General features: G+C 36.8%; 2 protein-coding genes across 3 annotated transcripts in view; one reads left to right on the top strand and one right to left on the bottom strand.

The window, feature by feature from the left end:
- The window catches only part of TM2D2 (TM2 domain containing 2), a 9,454-nt gene extending 6,264 nt beyond the window's left edge, over positions 1 to 3,190 (bottom strand). Inside the window, exons 1-3 of the mRNA XM_011372603.2 lie at positions 2,862 to 3,190; positions 1,956 to 2,043; positions 327 to 442 (exon numbers count right to left, since the gene is read on the bottom strand). Coding sequence (XP_011370905.1) covers positions 327 to 442; positions 1,956 to 2,043; positions 2,862 to 3,088 — 431 coding nt within the window. The 5' untranslated portion in view covers positions 3,089 to 3,190. The remainder of the gene's footprint in view (positions 1 to 326; positions 443 to 1,955; positions 2,044 to 2,861) is intronic.
- Positions 3,191 to 3,542: 352 nt separating this feature from the next.
- Positions 3,543 to 23,882, top strand: part of ADAM9 (ADAM metallopeptidase domain 9) — a 109,784-nt gene continuing 89,444 nt past the window's right edge. Inside the window, exons 1-4 of one of the 2 annotated variants that reach the window (XM_011372618.2) lie at positions 3,543 to 3,787; positions 11,486 to 11,583; positions 14,269 to 14,327; positions 18,282 to 18,360. In XM_011372618.2, coding sequence (XP_011370920.1) covers positions 3,691 to 3,787; positions 11,486 to 11,583; positions 14,269 to 14,327; positions 18,282 to 18,360 — 333 coding nt within the window. In that variant the 5' untranslated portion in view covers positions 3,543 to 3,690. The remainder of the gene's footprint in view (positions 3,788 to 11,485; positions 11,584 to 14,268; positions 14,328 to 18,281; positions 18,361 to 23,882) is intronic. The other variant, XM_023519658.1, reaches the window with a different exon arrangement.

Raw genomic sequence — 23,882 nt, forward strand, 5'->3', positions numbered from 1 at the left:
TCTATTTTCATAGGATTTATGCCTATTATAGGAATCTTGGAGCTAGGTCATCCAACTTATTTTGTAGATGAGGGGATAGAGCCTCTGGGTGACCACAGGTAATTAGCTAGTTGGTGAAAGAGACATTTAGAACTTATGGCCTCTGGTCTCAAGTCCTGTGTCCTCTCTATTATAACTACAGTGCCCCATCCATGGATGATGCCTAGTAGTAATACTGTTGCCCCTTTAACACTGAAGGTAAAAGAAAAAGTTACATCAGGAGATGGCAAGGAAAACAGCTCTACCTCCATCCACGTACCAACTACCTCATTCAAAGTAATACTTACTTTACACAAGGTTTATTCTCTCGTAGGAAGGTCCTAGGACTGGCACACTCAATTCCATCTAGGGCCCGGCACTGGACTGATGTGTGTTCCACATCACTGTAGGCCTGACCACCAAACTGTGCAATAACAACCAAAACAAAACAAACAAAAAACCTCACCAAAATATACCTTTATATTAATAAAAGATGACTCAGGGTAATAGTTATTCTAACAAAGTTAGGGTAAAGTGCTGAAGAACAAGGAATTTAGTAACATTTCAAGAGATTTTAAATTAGTCCATCCTTAATGTACATTGTTTTAAATAAACTTTAAAAAATTTATAATCCATTTCATTAAATGCCATTTAGAATAGAGGGATATAATGCTTTAATTATATTTACAGGACAAAGAGCACATTATTGAGCATTTGGGAATGGGTATTTTATAAAAATGTGTATTACAGGTCTGTTTTACATGTATTATAAATTAATATAATTAGGAAAGAACTCAGAATATCAATGGACCCAGGACTTTATTTAAGTCATGAATGTTTGATTATCAGATATTTGTAGTACATCTATGGTATGTTTAAATTCCAGCAAAAATGTCAGAACAGGACCTCTGACCCTTTGTGTAACTGAATTCTTGAAGAGAAAGCACAGCTGTGTAATCTCTATTGGCACTTTATTAAGTGCTTCATTACTGTTTTTGCTGGAGCATTCCTCAAAGGAACGGGGACTTCTGGGGGAAGTGACAGCATGAGAACCTTGACAGGATCAATCCAGTTTTTAATTAAAATGGGCAAAAGTAAGTGATCTCTATATGATTCTAACTCAAACTTTTATCAATATTATCAATAGAACAAAAATCTCACTGTACTAAAAATATTTCTTTACATGATTGCAGTAAGAGTTGTTTTTTTGGTTTTATGACTTTCAGGTTTATTCCTCTGTATCTGATTTAGTACAAAGAATGTTTTCCTATAATTCTGTTACACCTGTGCTTTGATTTGCATTATGTGGGAGAAAAGAACATGAACTTCACTGGTTTTTGAGAGTCTGACTAGAAAGCATGTGCCCAGCTTTAGGGATATCATCAGTGGAACTGAATGGCTTCCCTCCATTCCAAGAGGCCACTGTTAGAAAAGGCTTGAATGCTATATAACCTCCTGCAAAGACATATACTGATAGACACTATCTGTTTCCCAAAGACAAGGTAGGAACTGCTTGCCTGGTGAAAAGAAGTCACTGGCAGGAAGAGCTTTGTCCCAAATGCATGTGTAACAAGATACTGCTCAATTCATCAATTTTAGGAAGTGCATAAGCTTTTCTTTTGCTCTTTCAGGAAAGTGCATGCCTTGAAGGATATCAAGAGTGACATTTTTTAGCTTCAAAGCTGTCAATCTCAATGGCCAAAGAAACCAGAGACAGGTCGGTCTCTGTACCTTAGTAGTTTTGGCACGGAAACTGTTTCTTCCTTAGGAAACTAAGTATCTTGTTCAGCCACTGACCCTGGCCATGTTGGAAATTTCTAGTAACAGTTGTTCTAATGAATTCTACAAAAAAGTAACTTCATAACTCTTACACTTTTCTGTAACTTTTAAAATACGTTTCTGGAAGAGTTTGTTTATAAAATAAAACAAAAACCCACCTTGAGACAACCATAACCAAGTTCCTGGGATGCGGTTGCATTTCCAACATGATCCACTGGGTCTTCACATTCTATGAATTCATCAGGTCTGAAATCACCATTAAGATCATGATCATCATATGGTCTTTGCAAACAGCTGTTTACATTTATATAATCAAAACAGGCAAGAGACATTTCTTCAAATATTCTGGGGTTTAATATTCTGATTCTTTACCCAAGACAAGAGATGGTGTCAAATAAACTGAAGTATGGCAGGTCAAATAGCCATCCAAATGACCCTTTTATGGGGCAGTGGGGGTGTTTCTGGTCCTATTTCTACACGTATTCTCCTTCTGCCATGGCTTCATCTTTTCCCTAGGCTAACAGCCACGAGGATATAGGGTAAAAATTGAAGCCAAAGAATTCTCAGTTCTCCTTGCATTTCCCAAAAGCCTTTTCTTATTTGACTAAAAAGATGTTAAAAAATGACTTGGTTCTGAAACGGTAAGGATATTGCTTTTTTTCAGGAGGTGTCATGTAGGCAGGGAGTAATTTACTCCATTAGTGCCCCACGCAGTACTAGCACCTACGATGGAGCCTCCTTCGGTTAAAGGGAGTAGAACAGAGAAGGCACAACCTCGTACCCTTCTTCCGGAGGCTAAAAGGTGTCACTCCTCCCTAGTTCTCCTCTTTCGGGATCTCAAAGGATCTGCCACCGACACACAAGGTTTTCCCCTGCATGGGTGAGAGGAGTGAGAAATCTGTCATATTTTCGTCCCGCGTGTTGACTATCAGGTCTTCAGATGGAGAGGGTCCGGGCGGGGCGGCGGGGGGAAGCAGCTTCCCTCTCCTACTCCCCTACCACAACACCCGTGTATCCCTGGTCCTATCTCTATCTCCACCTGCCTCGACGACTGGGTAGCTTACAGGTAGGAGCAAAGGATGACTGGTGAGTTGGGGTCGCCATATTCCCAGCTCGGAGCGCCGGCGGAGACCTCCGGGTGGGCGGCGTCAGCGGATGTAAGCTCGGGCACCGCGGTAGCGTTGTACGAGTGGCTCCGAGAGACACAATGCAGCAGAAGTAGATTTCCCAGCAGCAGAGCCGCTTGGCCACACAGAAGTAAGTAACTCACTGGGCAACCACCCAGAACCATTTTTTCCGGGGCCAGTGGCGGCGGCCTAACCTCCTCAACTACAAACCCCGGCCGGCACCTCCAACCCGAGCCGGGCCTGGCCAGGCCTCTTCGCGTAGCCCCGCTCCTCGCCGCCAAATAGCCAATGGGCGCACAGGTTGGCTCTCCGCCCAACCCCTGACAACCAATTAGAAAAGGCTGCGCAGGGGGCGGGCTGTGCTTCGCTTTTGCTTTTCAATTCCTCTTCTCGGTCTCCTGCTCCTCCTCCTTTTGCTCTTAATGCTTCGTCCAATTGGTTCTTTTGACCCCCAAAGTAGGCAGGTCTAGGAGTAGAAAGGGGCGCGGACAGTGAATGGGCGGGGCACACTAGTGCGGGCTTTAGCCGCCAGATAGCAATCCCATTCTTTCGCTGGGGACTGGATTTTTCTCTACGTCAGCGGTAGCGAGCGCAATGTCGGGAGCGAGCTCGGACAAGAGCCGAGTTGCGTCAGTGCCGAGCGCGTGTTCGTCTTCGGGCGCGCGCATCTCTGCCAGCTCTGGGGCCCCGGCAGGGTTGGGAAATGATGGAGCCGGCGGACGCAGAGGCGATCGAATGTTGAGTAGAACCTGCAGAATCTGCTGAAATGGGATCCCGTGCCGGCTCGCCCTTTGGTACCCTCCGCTTCCAGTGGCTGCTGTTGTTTGGCTTGGTGGGCCCAGTCCTCGGTGGGGCTCGGCCAGGTGGGTGTCCGCCCTTAGGGACCTCTAGGATCGCTGTTTCCTAGGGCTGGGACTCTCGGAATTACCCTGAGGTCCTTGGGAGTGGAGGGGTCTGGCCTGGGGACTGGACTTGGGGTCGGGAGGCGGAGTCACTCCACCCGTGTGTAGACAGTGCTCAGACCCGAGGTTCAGGGTCTGGCGCCCCCCAACACTTCTCGGCAGTATTCTGTCTGGTTTCTCTTCCTCTGTCTCCTGCTTGGTAGAACCTTTTGCGGTGCGCCCCACCCCCATCCCGCGCAAAACTGGGTTCCCCAGACTCCGGATTACTCTGGAGTCGGCTGAGGGCTTTGGAGGCTTGGGTGCGCGCCGAGGGTGTGTTATGTTTAAACTGTTTGAGAAATGGAGCTTGGTCTTGCTTCTAAAGTTAATGTCACTTGGGAAGAGACCGGGAGATGGAACTTTTGGTCCAGGTTATCATGATTTAAAAAATTGATGTTTATTTTATTAACGGAGTCCCCAGTAGGTCCACAGAACTAAATTTACTGAGGGAATTAGGGGTGGTGGTGCTCATTTTTCTTGGGCCATTTTGTTGTTGTAGTAAGAATACTTCTTTTTTGGAAACGAACTGTTACATTTCTTTGGCCAGTCTTTTATCTGCGTTTTTACTAGATTTGTAATGTCTCAAAATTCGGACAAATAATCTTTGCCCTGTGTAAGAAACCGGATTAGCGTAAGAATGAAGTCATTTATGTGAAATAGCGTTTGAATTCTCAACTTCCCTTTAATATAAAGGTAAGGTATTTATACTGGAGATGTTCGAACATAGTGGAAACAAATCGCGAACTCTCTAGCTTCTTTCTGGACAAAACTTCTTTATTTTTTTTTTTTTTGGCTCTTATATTATTGTTTTTATGGCTGTGTTTTCTTTCTATAGAGAATGATAAAGAATTTGTTTTACTAAATCATTGCTTTGAGCGTTGTTCGGAGGTGTTGATGGAAGATTTCAATGCAGGGCTGCTGACTATCAGAAAACTAATTACTTTTTTTCCCTTATTTTTGGTTTATTCTTTTTCAATTAAACAAATTTGCCCCATTGCAGGAATTTTCACTCTAAATAGGGAAACTTTATAGAATGGGAGGCTACCAATTTTTTTCTGAGTAAGATTGTTTTTGCTGTGTTAGTTTAGATGGTTAATATTTACCGGTATTTAAGGTGAAGTTGATTATACATCTGGAGTTTTAACAATCCATAATTCAAGACTATATTTTTAATGTTAGTGTATGTATTGATTATTACATACTTGCATATAGATGTATGAAATATCTTTATGGTTTTTAACTGGCTTTAACCTTTTATGGCCAGTCCCTCACTTAAGCATGCGTATGCTTTCAAAACTTGGTCAACATTTATCGAAGTTGTTATAAACAGCATGCTCAATTCTTGGGCATGGGCAAAGGATGACTAAATTTGCTAAGTCTATCCGATGGTTGTTGGGGAAGGTTTCATAGAGAAAGTGATATTTGAACCGATCTATATTGGTGAATGTTCAAGTAACAGGATAGGAATACATTTAAAGCAGAAGAAAAGAGTTTTTGCAAGGATATGGAAGAGGTGAAAGAACATGACTTGTTAGGGAATGAGACTGTCTCCAGGTAGTCTATGTGAAAAGAGGCAAGGGAAAAACTAAGGTAGGTTGGTACCAGTTGAGGAGAGTCTTCTTCACTGTGCTAAGAGACTTGGAATTTACCCTGTAGGATAAAGTTCTTTGGATGAGAAGGTTTTTAAAGTAGGGGTGTGACATAACCATGTTTGTGATTAAGATAACTGGCAACACAATAGATGACAAAATATAGGAGGGAGAGGTTGGAGGCTGGGAGAGACCTGTTTAGAGGCTTTTGTAATAGTGTGCAGTGAGTGAGTCAACTCATGTTTCACTACCAGAATGTTCTTCCAAAATCAGCTGACTAAATTTTTGCAATACAGGAAGGATGTTTAAAATATGCCCTGAAACCTTTTCTGCTAATGGAAGAGGAATTCGAGGACTCAGGAAGTACCATCGACACATCAGTTACATAGGAATTGAGTCCTTTTGGAAAGATTTTTACTACCATTTATAACATTGAGTCAGTGAGGAAATGCAGTATAAATTCCAAACAGCTTATGTTTACAGTAAACTTAAAAAAAAAAAACAAAACAGACTAACAAAGGTAACTTTGTATCATTGTGAAAATAACAAGAGGAATCAGGTATGAAACCTCTTACATTTTCTCTTTTAAGGTAATAAGTATGATGCAGACATGTAGAATTAAAAAATCAAAAAGACTAGCATTCTAAAGAAAATGAGTTTTAAAGTGAAATTATTCAGGATGAATCACTGTAAAATGAACTATGGAGTAAGAACTTAGATTTGTACTAATTTTGTTTTTCAGTGTCAGCAAATTATTTGAATTTGATATGTTTTTGTTTGTACTGTATAGGAGAAAGGAGTTTTTAAAATTTAAAGGTAGTTGGTTTTCTTAAGTAAAAAATAAGACATTTAAAATTAAAATATGTACGAAACAAGTTGCTGGGTTCCAACACAGTTTTCAAAAAGCACTTTAAACTTTACCTTACCAAAGCGTAAGGTACTTTTAAGTTTGTGTTTTCTTAAAAATCCTAGTTTATTATAGAATTCCCCCAAAGATGCAAGCTCTAAGTAACTGGAGGCTTTTTTCTTGGAATAGCCACAAGCCCAAATATATGACAGCCTCATAATATTTCTTTTTCCCCTTGGATACCTAGTATATAGCAGTCTTGGAATTATGCCATCCTTTGAGTCAGTGCTATGCGACTGACTGCCTCGTAAGTAAATCTGGTCCTCTTCGTATTTCAAAAACTAACTCTCTTCTACCTTTGAATGGGTCCAACATAGACCCAACTAAGATTGGATTGCACTTCAAATTGTATAATCTTGTTTATATTTTGAGAGATTATTGTAGTTGATTTTTCACTTTGCAACAGTGTTATTTTAGTCAAATCATTTTTTTTCCCAGTGTGATCATGTGGAGGAAACTGCTTGAATCACATTTTTTAAGGGTAAATTAGGATATTGTACACCTAAAACTAATATTATATTGTATGCCAACTGTAAATAAAAATAAATTATTAAATAAAAAGTAAATTAGGGAACCTGAGAAGTTCACTTAATTTGGGCAGTTTTTAAATATGCAGTTGTTTTCATATTTGTTTATATTTATCTTAATATGACTTAAGAGTATTTCAGTTTATAATAAATAAAAATGGTGCCACTGCCAAATATTTGTTATACCATAGAATAGAACCCATTCCCATATGTGAGAAATGCCTTTTTCCCTTTGACACATTTCTCTTTTAATGAGATGTTTTGTGGTTTAACTCATTTTAGGAGGATTTCCTGTTCTCCTCCCCCTTTAGTGGCTCCTTAGAACCCTCATGTGAGTAGACAGACCCGAGACCCTGCTCCAGATTAGCTTTCTTGACACATTAGAATCCTGCCGCGAATAGACCTCTGATCCCAGCTGCTTCAGAGGCGTGGTTAAGCAGTCTATGGCATAGCAATAGAGGAAATCTAGCATTGCCATTAAAATGACAAATGTGTGGGCCATGTGGATCTGTGGAAAATTAATATAAAAATGTTAATCATAAAATATAAAGTTTACTTTAGGTTGTACATGATTAGTACAATTATGAGAATGTATGAATAGCAGTAGAGATAAGAAGGGGTAATTTACTTGGCACACATTTATGGACTACTTCCTGTACCAGTGCAGGAAACACATAATGAGTAAGATACTGTCTTTTGTCTCAAGAAACTTAAATTTTTTGCTAGAGGAACATAAACTCTTTAGGGCATTAAATCTGATAAGTGGTTGATGTTTTTCCTAAAGGGGAATTTACAAACAACAGCGAAAACCTTGTTTCTTTTTAAATGTAAAGATGCGTCAATGTAAAAAAAAATTGTGATGCTCAGAAATATGTAAGAATATAGAACATAGCTGTGGAAATTATGATTGTGTTTGAAGATAGTTATTAATATATGATAATTTGTTTATTTGGGATTGACCTTGTAAATGAAATGGAAATATGTGTCTTAAAATAATTGTGCTTTATGGATTTAATTACAACAATTTTTCTTTTTATTATTAAAAATTATTGTGACTGATCAACAAAATCCAATAAGTTTCAAGTGTACAATTCAATAGTATGTTGTATTACAACAATTTTTCTTTAAGAAATAATTTGGAGAATAAAATTATCTTATTCACTCGGTAAGTGGAACTCAGGTTTATTTTCTATAGCAAAAGTACTTAGAGGTGGCTATTTGTTTACATAATAGGCAGGAAGGAAAGCAAACATTTGTTTGCTTTGCAATTAGGTGGAGTTTTTAGAACTTATTTCCCTCAACTACAGTTACTATTACATATACTTAGACTTCCTCCAAACAGAGTACATAAAAAGATCTAAGGAGGTAGAGGAAGAAAGCAGTGAAACTAACACCTTTTCCTTTCTTTTGCTAAGTTTAAGACACTTTAATTTTCATGTTTCAACTCTCATTTCTATGTTCATTCCATGTTTTCTGGTAGTGTGATTTTCGATGGTGTGTTTATTCTGTCAAATTCTAATATAACAGTTTATATTCTCTCTGGCATTGATTGTATTAAGGTTTTTATTTTCGTTGTGAACTTTATCTTTATACCAGTGGTTTTCAACTGGGGGTAATTTTGCCCCTGGAAAGCATCTGGGGGATATCTTTAGCTGTCACACTGGTGGTGCTTCTGGCATTTAGTGGGTAGATACCAGTGATGCTACTTAATATTCTAAATTGCACAGGACAGCCCCCACCACAATAAAGAAGTTTCTGGCCCACAATGTCAAAAGTGTGGAAGTTGAAGCTTTATAGAAATAATGTTAATGCACTTTCCTTGTAGTAAGGTGGGAAACATGTTATTTTGGTTCTCATGAGAAGGTGCTACTATTTGGAGTTAAAAAAAATAAAAGGAATTGAAAAATCTATGCAAGGTAAAACACGCACAAAAAAGAGAAAGAAATCAGAACTAGAGATAAGAAAGGAATTTTGAAAAAAATATAGGAAGGAGTATTTTCACACAACTAGTGGATGTTATTTTTGAGTGATATAACCCAAATATGTACATTTTTCATGTTTTGGAACTCCTTATGACACTTGGAAAGTGGATCTTTGTATTTTAAAACCAAGAAGTCAACATCAGAATAAAAGCTCTTATATACAGAAGTTATTTTGGGGTGCTATAATTTTGAAAGCCTTTTAAAAATAAATGATTAATTGTGCCCACCTCCCCGCCCCGCCAAACAAGGATTTTGCTTTAAAATGGGAAGGAAAGAAAGAACCTTGTATCTTTCCTTCCTATATTAGACTTTTATTTTTGCTAGCAATCTGGATAAAAGATCCATAATTTCAGTGAATAGTTTCACTGGCCTGAAACCAACTAGCTGTGTGACCTTATAAAGTCACTTAACCTGTTTCAAAGTAAGAGCTCTTTAAGTATCTGCCTGCTCATTTGTCATTCTTTTCAGAAGTACTTCTTTTACTCTGTGATGTTAGCTTCTAGTGTAACACTTGTCTATTACCATTTATATCCTTGCCTGTAATGATTAATTTAAAACCCTTTTTATTTTGAAATGATTATAAAGTCACAGAAAGTTGCATAAAATGTAAGGGTAATTTGCTTTTTATCACACAGAACTTCTAATCTGTTACCCACAGAAAGTATTTTATTCTTGCCACCTATTCCTGCCACCACTTCTAGAGTGACTGTCCTAGTAGTTGAACAAATTACCATAATCCAGAATGAAATTATTAAGGATAACACTGAAACTGGTGTTTTTAGGATTTGAGAAACTAAAGGTCAATGTAAGGTTTATTTTGGGTGAGGAAATAGTCCTATCCCTCAGTTAATTTAGGATTAAGGATGTTTCTACCTAGTGGTTTGAAACCTGCATCTATTAAGGCGATGGATTTCTTTTGACATGGTTCCCAATTGACAACTTCAGATATCTGAATATTTTGTTGTAGTATGTCATACATTAGCCTTGGATCAGCCCATGGCTGCTTTTGTGAGTGTTGGGGTCTATTTCTGGTGTTTTTATGTAAGGACTTGAAGCCACATTTACTTAGTATAATATGCCATATTATAAAGACATAAGGGATTGATGGGCAGAGTTTGAATACTTAGTATGAGGTGATTGTATTGCATGTGATACAATGTATGTTTTCCTGTTTACACTGTATCTTTTAAAATCCCAAGTTAGACAACATAATAGACATTTTAACATGTACAGTGTGATCTTGGGGAAAGTCAGATGTAAATATTTCATTTCAACCTGTATTTTGAGAAATCTGAGGGGCATAAAACAATTAATGAGTGAATGAACGTATAGAATGGATCCAAAGAAGGGGAGTGTGGGAGAAGGGAGACCAAGGAAAAGCAGTCTTGATGTGAGGTTAGTAAGGCTGATGGGAAGGAAGTGGCTATTGAGAGATGCTAGATAATCAGTACTTTAAATAGTTTATGCTTTTTATTGAAGAAACCCTCTCCCCCCCCCACTTTTAACTTCAAAAGTAACATAGGAGTTACAAATCACTTACTCATTATCAAAACAAATTCAAACTGTACAAACATATAGGACTGCAGGAAATAAAGTTCAAGTCCTTATCTAATTACTCTCTGGTTCTGTTGCATTGTGATAACTACTTTAAACAAGTTTGGTACATTTACTTATGGTATAAGTTACATGTTTATTTATGATACATTTTATAGTCTTATATGTATGACATGTGATATAATGTTTCATAAACACTATAATAGAGTTGTATAAAGTGAAAAATCTCCCCCTCATCCCACTCCCTATAAGTAACTACTGAAAAATAATTATTTTATTATAGAAAATATGAAACATACAACCGTAGAGAAAAGAGTAATAAACTCCTGTGTACCCATTACCCAGTTTTAAGATAATTTCATTTGTATCTCCTACTTCAAACACTCACTGTATTATTTTGATACAAACCCTAGATATCATTTTGTCTTTGAATAATCAGAATGACTCTAAGACAGAAGGGCTTTTAAAAGAAAACCTTTCCCACGAAAAGCTTATTACACTTAAAAATTAACAATAATTCCGCAAGATCATCTTTGTTGAGTATGTATTAGAGTTAACCCATCAGGCTTTACAAATATCTTTTTATTGTCCTTGCCCATTTTGGAAGTGTCATATCATCGGGATATAATTCATGTTGGATAAGGTTGGAAAATGGGAGATGAGTGAATGCTGCTAGGCTCCAGGTGCCTCTTCCTTACCCATTTCCCCACCAAAGCAGTTCGTGTGTGTGTGTGTGTGTGTGTGTGTGTTTATACCTTAAGATTTCTTTTAAGAAAAAGGGTTAAGGTTTTTAGCTAAAAATTGTTTGCAAATGGTTGCTGTGTACATACTGTTTAGTAAAGACTGACATCCTTTTTTAGGAAATACATTTTTTCTTTTCATACTTACCTAAGATATTGCTATTTTCATGTACAAGTGTATGTGTGTGTATGTGTATAAAATATGGGAATGTCAGATGATTTTTTCTGATTTGAACATTCAGCTTTTGATTTCTATTATATTTTGGTACTATGTAGTTTTTCAGGTTTATTTATTATATAAATTTGTTATTCCTTCTGTAGGCTTTCAACAGACCTCACATCTTTCTTCTTATGAAATTATAACTCCTTGGAGATTAACTAGAGAACGAAGAGAAGCCCGTAGGCCCTATTCAAAACAGGTAAGTTATCTCTTGAGAAATACATATGTATTTAAGTTTATCTTTTTTATAAATAAGTTTACCTTTTTTAAAAGTAAGACAAAGGTGTTATTTTCAGTAGTGATTATTTCAGTGAGTAATGTTGGCCAATGACTAGTACAGCGCTATTTATTTGGCACTGATGTTTATTGGATGTTATTCTAGTAAAAGTGACATATTGATTCTTGATACCTTTTCTTTAAAGACAAAATGGTCGACTTGAAACATAACAGAATGAAATAATAATTAAATAAAATTTTAGGACCGGGGTAGGATGTTGATTACATCTAACACTTAACTGACTGGTGATAGTTACAATGGTCTTGGTATAATAGTAAGCAACCTCTGTCTTAGTTTGTGATAGGTAGAATACGTCATATTATATCTTCATGGACACTGGAGAATAGTATTGTGTTACATGCATATATTTCATATCTGGGAATGTTTACTCAAAAGTAAGTTTTATCTCCATATTGGAAGAAGTATACTGTGCTGTTAATGGGGTAACCAATGCACAAAAATTATTTTTTATACTATTTTCTCTTACTATAAATTCAGAAACGATATTTTGGACTTCAATTGATTTTGCATACTCTTCAACTTTATAGAACTAGAATTTAACTTCATTGTAATTTGACAGTAACAGATAATGAATGACTGAGTTTATTACCTCAGAATTGCTGATACATTTATAAATATAAGGCAGCTTGCACATTACTTAGGGACTGGGCATAGTAAAATTAACACTGGAGTTCAGAATCAGGAGCTTTTACTTTCAGCCCTTCCTCTGGGTACTACCCACAAATTGGATAGGTCATTCAACTCCATTTACTCTTCTATAAGTAAGAAATAAATGACTCTAAGATCTCCTTCCAGTGGAACAATTTATATTTTTTCCTTTGAATTGGGCATTCTATTTTTGATGTTATTTTGCGTTAGACTACAATTTGTGCTTTCTTAGTTCTTTTTCTCCTTTTCTTTACCAGCACAGGGACTGCGTTTCCTTCTTTATTGTGTCTCTGTTCATATCTTCATCAGTACAGTACACATAGACAATTGTGATCATGATAAATGCCATTCATGTACCCCGATAAATATTTGGAGAAATAGCAGCACTGTTTAGCTGTTGGGGATATGGCAGAGAACAAAACAGACAAAAATATTTGTCCTTAGGGAGCTTCCATTTTAGTGGGGGAGGAGAAGGGATAATAAACCAATAAATAACATAGATTAATAATATAGATTACTTAAGATGGTAATATGAAAGAACCATACTATTGGCTCTTAAATAATTAAGATGGTAAAAGTGCTCTGGAGAAAATTAAAAGCAGAATCGGGGATAGGGAGTGCAGAAGTAGGGGTAGAGGTGAGGTAGGAGGGTTTGTATTTCTTAATAAGACAGCTTGGAGAGGCCTTACTGAAAAAGTGACCCATAAGTGAAAAACAGAGGAGAGGAATGAGCAATCCAGTCAGATATTTGGGGAAAGAATATAGCATCACGGAAAAATTCTCGGACTCTCAGAATTTTCTCAGAGGAGATGACAGTGACATTTTTATATCAGATGATTGGTCGAGAGCTGAAAAGATAGAAAGGCACATGCCAAAACTGTGGCGATGGAAAGAGCTTGTTATTTTCGATGCCTCAGTGGAAATCCAGGTAGATCACAAAGAGTTCTCAGGTTCCCACTCAGGATATGAAAGTAGAATGCCAGGATCTAGAATTTGGTCTAGGCCTAGAAGTCAGATATCGATGTCTCCTAGAAGAGGGAACCTGCTGTTTCTTGACAAGATATTAACTTAGAGTCTAGACACAGTAGGGAAAATAAGAGGACACTTCTTATGTTATTTGTTGAATTTTCTCGATGACTTTCTCTTTTGTTAAAGAGTTAAGGCAAAGTTGAATCTCTTGGTTCTAGTGGTCACATTAAATGCTTCTGGCTGATGAACTGGTGAGTTGCTGGGGAAATTGTTTCAGAGTTGTTTGAGGTAGAGAAGAGAATCCTATGAGCTTGAAGATATGTAAGTGCCAGTTACCTTCTTTCAATTTATTAGCTCTGAAATGTCATTCATTGTAAGGTCCCCTATTATTTAATGAACCACTAATTAAGAAGAAACAGTGCAACCAGTTAGACTGCTGTGCCTTTGTACAGTGCATCCTGATTTCAGAAGTGTTCACATGTGGGGAAAGAAGTGTGTTTTAAAATTGAGGAAATGTGGTAAATCATGTGAAGATACAAAATTGTAAGGGCGTGTGAATTTCTTTTCAACTTTCAGATTAGAAGTATAATAAAGGATAATCTCTTGAAACTAAGAGCGTCATTTTATTTAAACAAAAGGAGGACCTACTTTATAATGAGGTGGTATGTGGATGGACTTAACAAAAATAATCCCTGAAGTTATTTCTCAGTTATAAATGAATTTAAGGAGAGTTTAGATAAACATGCAGACAATTTTCCATAATAGGTTCTTAAAGGAAGGTAGGAATGGTCAGAGCATGTTTTTATTATTTAAGAGCCGATAATATGGTTCTTTCATAAAAAATTTTTAGTCAATACCAAATTATTTTAATTGAAAATGGAATTTCCATTGTCCTCTAAATACCTGTTGTTGAAAAGTAATTTATAAGATGGTGTTTTATTGTTCTTTTCTCCTTCTTTGTGCATTTAGGTATCTTATGTCATTCAAGCTGAAGGAAAAGAACATATCATACATTTGGAAAGGAACAAGTAAGAAATTTAATTTACTTTGGCTTTTTAGTAATTTTTTTTCCAATAGTATATTGGTTTCTTTTCTAGTTAGATATTATTTAGTAGATTGACAAAGAGTGAGAATAATGAGAGGAGAAGTATGGAAGAAAACATACTATTTTATATTTCCCTTGACATTAGAGCAAGGGAAAATAATTGAAAGTAAGAGAAAGTTGCATTTAAAAAAAAAGCTTTTTAATTGTGATAGGCCCAAGAAACAACTGAGTAGTAGGAGTAAAGAAGTCTTTAGTAGTTCTATCAGTCTGCTAGAGCTGCCATAACAAAATACCACAGACTTAAACAACAGAAATTTATTTCTCACAGTTCTAGAGACTGGAAGTCCAAGATCAAGGTACTAGCAGGTTGGTATCTGGTGAGAGCTCTCCAATTGGGTTGCAAGTGGCCATTTTCTCTCTATGTGCTCAAACGGCTTCATTTTAGTGTGTGTGTATATGGGATGGGAGGTAGGGGGAAGAGCAAGCTCTTTGGTGTTTCTTCTCATAAGGACCCTAATTCTTTTGGCACAGGACCTCACCCTTATGACTTCATTTAATCATAATTACCTCTTTAGTGGCCCCGTCTCCAACTAGAGCCACACTGGGAGTTAGGGCTTTAACATATGAATTTTTTTGAGGGGGGAGGGCAGGACACAAATATTTAGTCTGTAACAGTAGTCTCTTATCTCCCCCTTTTAATATTTTCTCCCCATTTTGGTGTGTTTTTACCTGATCCCATTTGGTTATCTGTCTTCTTAGGTTGCCTTTTTGAAATGCCAAACTTCTCACTGTACTGAGGCACCCACTTTTCTGTGGGCTGATTTAGTCCTTTTCTCCCTTTTCTTATGTAGCAAAACATTCAGTATTTTTAGTGAGAGATCCCAGAAGAAACACCACCTAGTAAACCCATTGATACTACAGTGTGAACGGTGGGATGGAAAGTGTTGCCATCTAAGGAAGTGCTACTCTAAGTGTTGTCCTGGAACCAGCAGCAGCACCTGGGAATTTATTTGAAATGCGAATCTCAGGTCCAACACTAGAATGAATCAGAATTTTGGGAGGTTTCAAAGCAATCTCTGTTTTAACGAGCTTTCCAGATGAGTTATATGCATCTTCAAGTTTGAGCAATACTTTTCATCCCAGCAGGGGATACCGAGCCAAAGGGTCTGAGTCTTTCTGGCAGAATTTCAGACAGTGTGACAGATTTTCAGACAGGCTTTCTAAAGCCTTGTACTGTATTTGATGTGAGTTAACATTTATTGAATATTTTCTGTGTTCCAGACACTGTGCCCGGTACTTTTAAGTGTATTATTTATTTAATTCTCACAAAACTCCCGAGAGAGATCCTGCTTGACCACTACCTGATGATGTCAATATGTACAAAATTCTAATAGGTCTAAATATTTTCTCCTATTCTTCCTTTCTACAAGGAGATATAAATTAATTAAGATTATTTAATAAAATAATAGTTTCTTATGTTTACATAGTTTTTAGCTTACAAAGCGTTTTCATAACCGTTGTCTCATACTGTCATAACAGCTTCATTGTAGAGCAGTGGTTATTCTCATTTTATGCATAAGAATAATGCAGTACAGGAAGGTTAGTTGACTTGCTCAGCGTCACATAGTTTGTAAGTGTTCAAGCCACTTGGGTGCAAATCCAAGTCATTTGAGCTAAAGACTAGTGATTTATATGTATATGCTGTATATTGTGTACATTGCTATGCTTCTTGAATTGGTGGGTAAATGGTACACTTCCAGGCATTTGTAAGAGTTTTTAGGCCTATGAAAGGTGGTCACCAAAGCTAGTGATCATTAATGAAAAAAAAGTTATTTAGAGTTAACTACTCTAACATTCTATAGCCTATAATAAAATTACCCAGATATACTCTTTCTAGTAATGGGGAAATTATGAAATTCAATAAAAGAATGACTATATTCAAGTAAATCCTTGTAATTTCCTCTCATTGCCTCATTGCCTCAGAATAGAGGTCTTAAATTTTTTGAGGCATGAATCCCTTGGGAATCTGGTTAAAGCTGTAAACCCTCCTTGCAGAGGAGTGTACATAATCACTGACATTGGGATATTTAGCAGGGAGTGGGTCTGGGGGAAAGAAGATAGCACATCTTTTTTCTGCCTGTGCTGAACAAATTTAAAAATAAAATAGAAGGGCTGGGTTGGAGGATTTAGCTTAGAATTAGAGCTAATGGACCTACTAATCCTGAATCCAGTATTAGGCAAATTTAGTCATTCATTCATGGGCAGTGCTACATGCTGGCTGGCCTGCTTCTGGAGAAGCATAGTGAATTTGTGCTCTCACTGGGCAGGCAGTGACTTCCAAAGAGGAAGAAGGGCAGAGCAGAGCCAAGTATCTTCAGTTTATTCTTTTCCAATTCACCACTAGAGGGAGCAATAGGTGTGTATGGTGGGGGAGAGTGAGAGAAAGGGAGACTGCAATGATTGAGCAGGGTTGGATAATTGAAAGGACTCAAGACTCCATAGGCTACTCCCAAGCTCACTCAAGTAGACTTTATTAATAAAGATAAAGGATGAGTACAGCAAGAAAAAGGAAGCACAAGTAATCATCAAAGGGTTCTACTTGCAGGCAGAGCCCCCCAGGGTCCTTTCTCAGTTGCACAGATATGCTTTGTCTTCAGATTGCAAACGACTGAGATATGTGTGAAGCATCATTTTAGGGGAACCTATGCCCAAGTTTACAGAGGGGTTCTTTTATACTACACTGGTTGCGTAGCTAGTCAGGCTGTGTGACTGATTAAACTGCATGCAAACCATCAATCTATCCATCTCTGAACAATAACGGACAAGCTAGTCCTGGGTGCCTCCAGGGGACTTTGGAACCATAAATGGCACATTATAAATCACTAGCTAGCATATTGCATCCTGATTTGTATGTACTTTGGAGGTAAGCATAGAGCTGCTCCAGTTCTGCTGCAAATGACAGAGTCTTTGCTTGACCAACTTTAGTCAGGCCTGTGAACCTTCTCCTAAGTCCCTTGTTGCACTTGTGAAATCCAGTTTTAGCAAGAACCCTACTAGGACAGTTTAGCAAGAATCCCCCCCCCCCCCCGCAACCCCCACCCGCCTCCTGATATCTGATCCCTCTGATGTCTGATCAGATTCCTCATCCTCCACCACCCCCAGGTGATGTCCGATCACCCTGGCCTGTATCTGTTAGGTTAGTTTAGCCAGAGCCCCCCTCACCCTTGTTGTTTCCTCATAGTAATTCTCCACACACTGACTCCTGGCTATAAATTTCTACTTGCCTGTGCCGCATTTGGAGTTGAGCCTGATCTCTCTCCACCACTGTAAAGTCCCACTGCAGTGGGCCCTATAACTATCACAGCAGTCCTGATTAAAGTCTGCCTTACTATCTTTAACAAATGTCACTGAATATTTTTTTTCTTTAACAAAGACAACCCTATCTTTACACATGTGCTCCCTTGACATGCCAAAAAGCTTCAGGAGTCAGCAATTCTTGTTTCCTTCAGCAACTGCACTTAGGAGGTTAAGGCGATGAGTGCTTCTTCTTTATTTAAGACTTTTAGAAAAGAGTAAGCACTTATTTTTCTTCTAGAAATATGATGTACTATATAACACACTTTATACTTCTCCTGTGAGCTGTATCAGAAAAATTTAGGGTCATTACTTGTGTTGAGTTTTTTGCAACCAGCATTTTATGACCATTAGAACTAATGTGCAGCTTAACATTCTTTATGAGGAAGCAATGCACATGGTTTCAGATACAAGTCCATTTGTGAGCTATTACTTTTATGGTAACTCCTTCTTTAAATAATAATATATCGGGTAAAAGTTTCTTTTCCTGGCCCCCTCTTCTAGGAATAATGCCTTATGAATTGTGTTCTTAGTTGTATATAGATAAAATAATTTTAAATGGCGTGTTTTATTCCTCTTCCAGAGAACTTTTGCCCAAAGATTTTGTAGTTTATACCTACAACAAGGAAGGGGCGCTGATCTCTGACCATCCTGATATACAGGTAATATATTTTTCTCTCGATCCTATAGCAGAATTTAAAACAATTATAGTGTTAAAATTACTTCTGTGCAGGTACTCAGGACTGCTACATTGCACAACCCACTTGGTCACCTTTGACGTTATAATATATAGAGTTGTCCATGGGGTGGTGGGTGCCTTTATATAAATTAAACTGTACCTTACGGCTCTCCAGGTACTCAGTAGTTCGATGTTTCTTTAAAGACCAGGAAAATAATTTTCTATTTAATGATAATCCCTACTCATTATGAAGGAGAAAGTTTGCTATATTTTGAATAGATTTTTTGATTTGCCGAAAGTTAATATCTCCAAAAGCACATCTTACTTTTTTATTAAGCTATTTGATTTCCCATTAATAAAGCACAAACACTAATTTGCTGTTGTTCTAATTTTTCAGTGAAAACAATTCTTTTTTTTTGTAATTAATCTTTTTAACTAATGTTTTATTTTTTATTTATAGTTGGCATACGATATTATATTAGTTTCAGGTGTACAACATAGTGATTAGATATTTATATAACTTACAAAGTGACTACGCTGATAAATCTAGTACCCATCTGATACCATACATAGTGATTATATTATTGACTCTATTCTTATGCTATACTTTATATCCTCATAACTATTTTGTAACTACCAGTTTGTACTTCTTAATCTCTTCCCCTTTTTCACCCAACTCCCAGCCCCTCTCCCATCTGGCAACCATCAAAATGTTCTCTGTATCTATGAGTTTGTTTCTGTTTTGTTTATTTTGTTCTTTAGATTCCACATGTATGTGAAGTCATATGGCATTTGTCTTTCTCTGTCTGACTTACTCCACTCAGCACAATACCCTTTAGGTCTGTCCATATTTGGAAATGGAAAGATTTCATTCAATTTTTTATGGCTGAGTGATATTCTATTGTATATATGTGCCACCTCTTCTTTATTCATTCATCCATTGATGGACACCCAGGTAGCCTCCATATCTTGACTATTGTAAATAATGCTGCAATGAACATATGGATTCACATGTTCCTTTGAAGTAATGTTTTGGGTTTCTTTGGATAAATATCTCGAAGTAGGGTAACTGGGTCCTTCTTTGTCTCTTGTTATAGCCTTTGTTTTAAAGTCTCTTTTGTGTAAGTGTTGCTACCCCCACTTTTTTTGTTTGTTTTTATTTCCATGAAACATTTTTTTTCATCCCTTTATTTCATTCTGTATGTCTTTTTCGATCTGAAGTGAGTCTCTCAAAGGCACCTTATGTAAAGGTCTTGTTTTCTTGTCTATTTAGCCACTCTGTTTTTTGATTGAAGCATTTAATCCATTTATATTTAAAATAATTGTTGATATGTAGTTATCGTCATTTTATTATTCATATTTTTGATCCTTTTTTTTTTCCTCTTCTTGAAGTCCCTCTAACATTTCCTGTAATACTGGCTTGATGGCGATGAACTCCTTTATCTTTTTCTTGTCTGGGAAGCTCTTTATCTGTCCTTTGATTCTAAATGATAGCTTTGCCAAGGATTGTAGATCCTTGCTTTTCATCACTTTGAATATGTTGTGCCAGTTTCTTCTGGCCTGCAAAGTTTCTGTTGAGAAATCAGCTGACTGTCTTATGGGAGCTCCCTTGTAGGTAACTGCTTTTCTCTTGCTGCTTTTAAGATTCTGTCTTCAACCTTGGCATTTTAATTATGTGTCTTGGTGTGGGCCTCTTTGGGTTCATCTTGTTTTGGACTCACTGTATTTGTAGGCTTGTATGTCCATTTCTTGTATGTTCACACCTTTTGGGCCCCTTAAGAGAAATGTCTGCGACTACACTGGCCCTCTATCTCATTCAGCCACAGTCTTCACTGGTTTTCACAGCCAGAAGTTTGGGAACTTCTTTTCCTGGTACTGGAACCCTGGGCTGGGGAGCCTGGTGTGGGTCAGGGACCCCTCGCTTTTCTGGGCATATCTCTACCACCAGAATATCCCTCCCGATTCTAACCACCATACGCAGTTATCGGACCAGCATGTTTGCATCTCTGCCTCTCCTACGAGTCTCAAGGTGGCCTCTTCTGTGTGTCCCCAGTTGTAGGACTTCTGTTTAGCTAGACTTTAGGCCACTCCTGATGATAGCTGTTCTGTAGTTTAGTTGTAATTTTGATGTGGTTGTGAGAAGAGGCAAGCACAGCATTTACTTACTCTGTCATCTTGACTGGAAGCTGAAAACAATTCTTTCTAAAGAAGTGTGGTCCTCTTTGCATCAGAGAACAGAGTATTCCTGAGGACAGAACTGGCCAGGTATACTTGAAAATCTTGGCGGGTGTCAACTTTGGCTTCACATGTCATTTAATTAGAGCATAAAACGTTTCTAGTTTTATTAGGGAAGAGTGTTTTACAATGCTTTTTGGCAGTAGATATTATATATTTTTTTTCTTTTGTCATAGTTTTTATGAGAAGTCTTTGTTTCCATTAAACATGTATTATTTTTTTCTTGAACTTTGTAATGTTTTGCTAGGTTGAATTACTTATGTTTGATATGCACTTTTGCAGCACTCTTCAAATAAATAGAAGGCAAAGCCTTTATTTTAGTATAATTAGTACTTTAATTAAATTAAATTTAATTAGTACTTAAGTAAGGTAATGCTGACTTTGACCTATTTTTTTCTGATTCCTTTATCTTACTGTTCTGTTAGTTTGTTGTTTATTAGCAGATTAGAAGAGAAACTTAAATTTACATGATAGGATAAGCCAGATCACAAGTAATCCATTCATTTATTCAGTTATCCATCCAAAGATTATTATGGCACGAGGCCAGAGACCACATAATTTATGACACTTGACAAAAACAGTGATCTCAAAAAGGCTTTTTTTTTCTTAGAGAGTTTTTTGGCATGGGTTCTGGAGACACAATGTTTGGACTCGAATCTTGGCTGTACCATTTATTTGCATGTCAGGTTACTTGAATTTGTTCTCAGTGTCCTCACCTTAAAATGAGAATAATAATTGCAACTTCATCGAGTTATTCAGAGACTTAACTGAGTTAATCTTTGTAAGATACTTAGAATAGTCTGACAATTTTAACTCAATAAATATTACTATTTGTTATTCTTATTGAAAGTAAATATGCTTAAAACTACTAAAAATAGACTTCAGTTGTATGGAAATATATGTAATTGTTATCTTAAGTATCATTATGGAATTGTGCTTTCTTGGATGACTGGAAAATAAAAACTGAGAGATAGAGTATTTCATTTATTTCTTGGTCATTGAATATTGTTCAGGTAGATGAAAATGTGATGTAGATTTCAGATACCAATGAAAACTTCGGCATGTGGCCAAATATTTTCCATTATGATTCTGTTATTTAAGATTAAAGTGGTTTGTAAAGCTGTTATCTGGCTTTCATCATCTGTGTCTTCCACAAGGCTATTTTTCACAAAGAAACAAAGTTTAATAACCACTTTATATGAACTGTTGTATGAAATAAAACTCCAAATTATTATCTCTTACAATTTTGGAGTACTTTGCAAATGCATTGAAAAAGTCTTAACTAATACCCTGAACTAATTGATGCTCGTTTCCTTTGGAAAATATATTGACCGCCTCAGGCTCACGGGATTCTTGTGGCTAGTAGGCTGTTCTTTAACAGTTCAGTGTACTTCTACTCTCACTAGTTGAGTTTTTTGCTTATAGTTTGTCAGTTTCCCAAACTGTTTATGCCTTTTACATCTTTACTGTCATCATGCAATTTAATGTTTTGTAAACTTACAAAATATGATTTATTGTTTTTTAAAAAACTAAATCGAATGCTTTGGAAAGATTCAATAAGAGCAAATTACTTAAAAATACCATCAGGTTGGTAGAGTAAATGACCAAGTGCTGGATTTCAGTCATGTTAAACGAGAGAGCTTCTATTGTAGTTGAAGCTACAACTACAATGTAGTTGAAACATTTAATTTTTGAGTTCTGTGAGTTACTGTATTACTATCTCTTAAGCGTTACCTCGTCTATAATAGTAGAAGGTATTTTTTTTCCTCTAGTAAGAAGAAGGCAATGTCAAAGCTATACTTTAACTACAAAGTGCTAGAAAGAAAAACATTAGTGGTCGTGAATTGTCCCACACAAAAACAAGTTGTAATGTGTTGAAATTCAGCCTGTGCTGTTTGGTGTATAATTATTTCAATTTTTTTTTACAGTTTTAGACTTACAGGAAAAGTTGCATGAGTAATATGAAACATTCATGCCTACCTTCACCTAGATTCTTAAAATGTTGACATTTTATTATATTTATTTTATCTTTTATTCTCTATTTCTGAACATTTTAAGAGTATGCTGCAGACATGGCATCCCTTTAAATACTTCACTGTAAATTTCCTAAAAATAAGGAATATTTTTTGTAACCATAGTACAGCTCTCAAAATTAGGAAATTAACATTGAAGCAATATTATTATATAATTTACATACCTTACTTTTTTTTTGTTTTTTTTTTTTGTTTTGGTTTATTATCCCAATAATGTCCTTTATAGCTGTATGATGGTGGAGTGAAGGTATGGTGCCACCAAAACAAGAAAGTATCATGAGACCGAAAATTGAGGCAGGCAACTGCATAGAGTATAACAATTTATTGTGGTGTAAGTTACTTACACAGGGATAGAATTGGAATGGAAGGTGACCATAATAGTCTGCTCAGCTGATCTCCCCACCAGACAGTTGTTAAGGTAAATGTTTTATAGTGTAGCTAATGTACTAATGATTGACAAGACAAAGGGACAAAGAATGCAGGACATGCCAGGAACCATATTTCCTGGTGGTCTTAGGATGGATGGTTGCTTACAATTGATACCAGAACCTAGTTTGATATTTATCTTGGTCGCTGTGCCATTCTGGCCATTACTGACAAGAATCTCTATGGTGTAAGTATTAAAGAACACAGATAATCATTAACTATAAGGCTTTGGAAGGCTGGCTGAAACTGCTCAGGTGAGTCAGCATTCACTGCATGAAAAACGTGAACAGTTCACAGCATGAAAAAAGTGAACAATAAGAAATCAGGGCCACAAAGATGGAGTCACTCTTGTTCATATTAACATCTCCACAACGACAAAAGAAAATCCAAGTTCATATATTGCATTCAGTACTCATGTCTCTTTAGTCTCCTTTAATCTGGAAATCCTTATCTTTCCTTGTATTTCACAACACTGGTATTTTTGAGAAATATAGACCAACTTTTTCTAGAATCTCTTGCAATTTGAGTTTGTTGGATGTTTACTCATAATCAGATTTAGGTTATGTACTTTTGGCAAGAATACCACTGAAGTGATACTGAGTAGTTCTCAGTGTATCGTATCAGCATATGATGCAGTCACCCCTAAACTGACAGTGTTAACATCGATCATTTGGTTAAGTTCTCTGCCAGGTGTCTCCTCTGTATAGGTACTGCTTTTGTCTTTTTAATTAATATTGTGGTTAGATACCTTGAGACTATACAGAATTCTGTTACTTCTCAAATTTTTACCTATTCGTTTTAGTATTTAATA

This window comes from Pteropus vampyrus, unplaced genomic scaffold (assembly GCF_000151845.1).
Source record: "Pteropus vampyrus isolate Shadow unplaced genomic scaffold, Pvam_2.0 Scaffold8, whole genome shotgun sequence".
Classification (NCBI taxonomy): domain Eukaryota; kingdom Metazoa; phylum Chordata; class Mammalia; order Chiroptera; family Pteropodidae; genus Pteropus; species Pteropus vampyrus.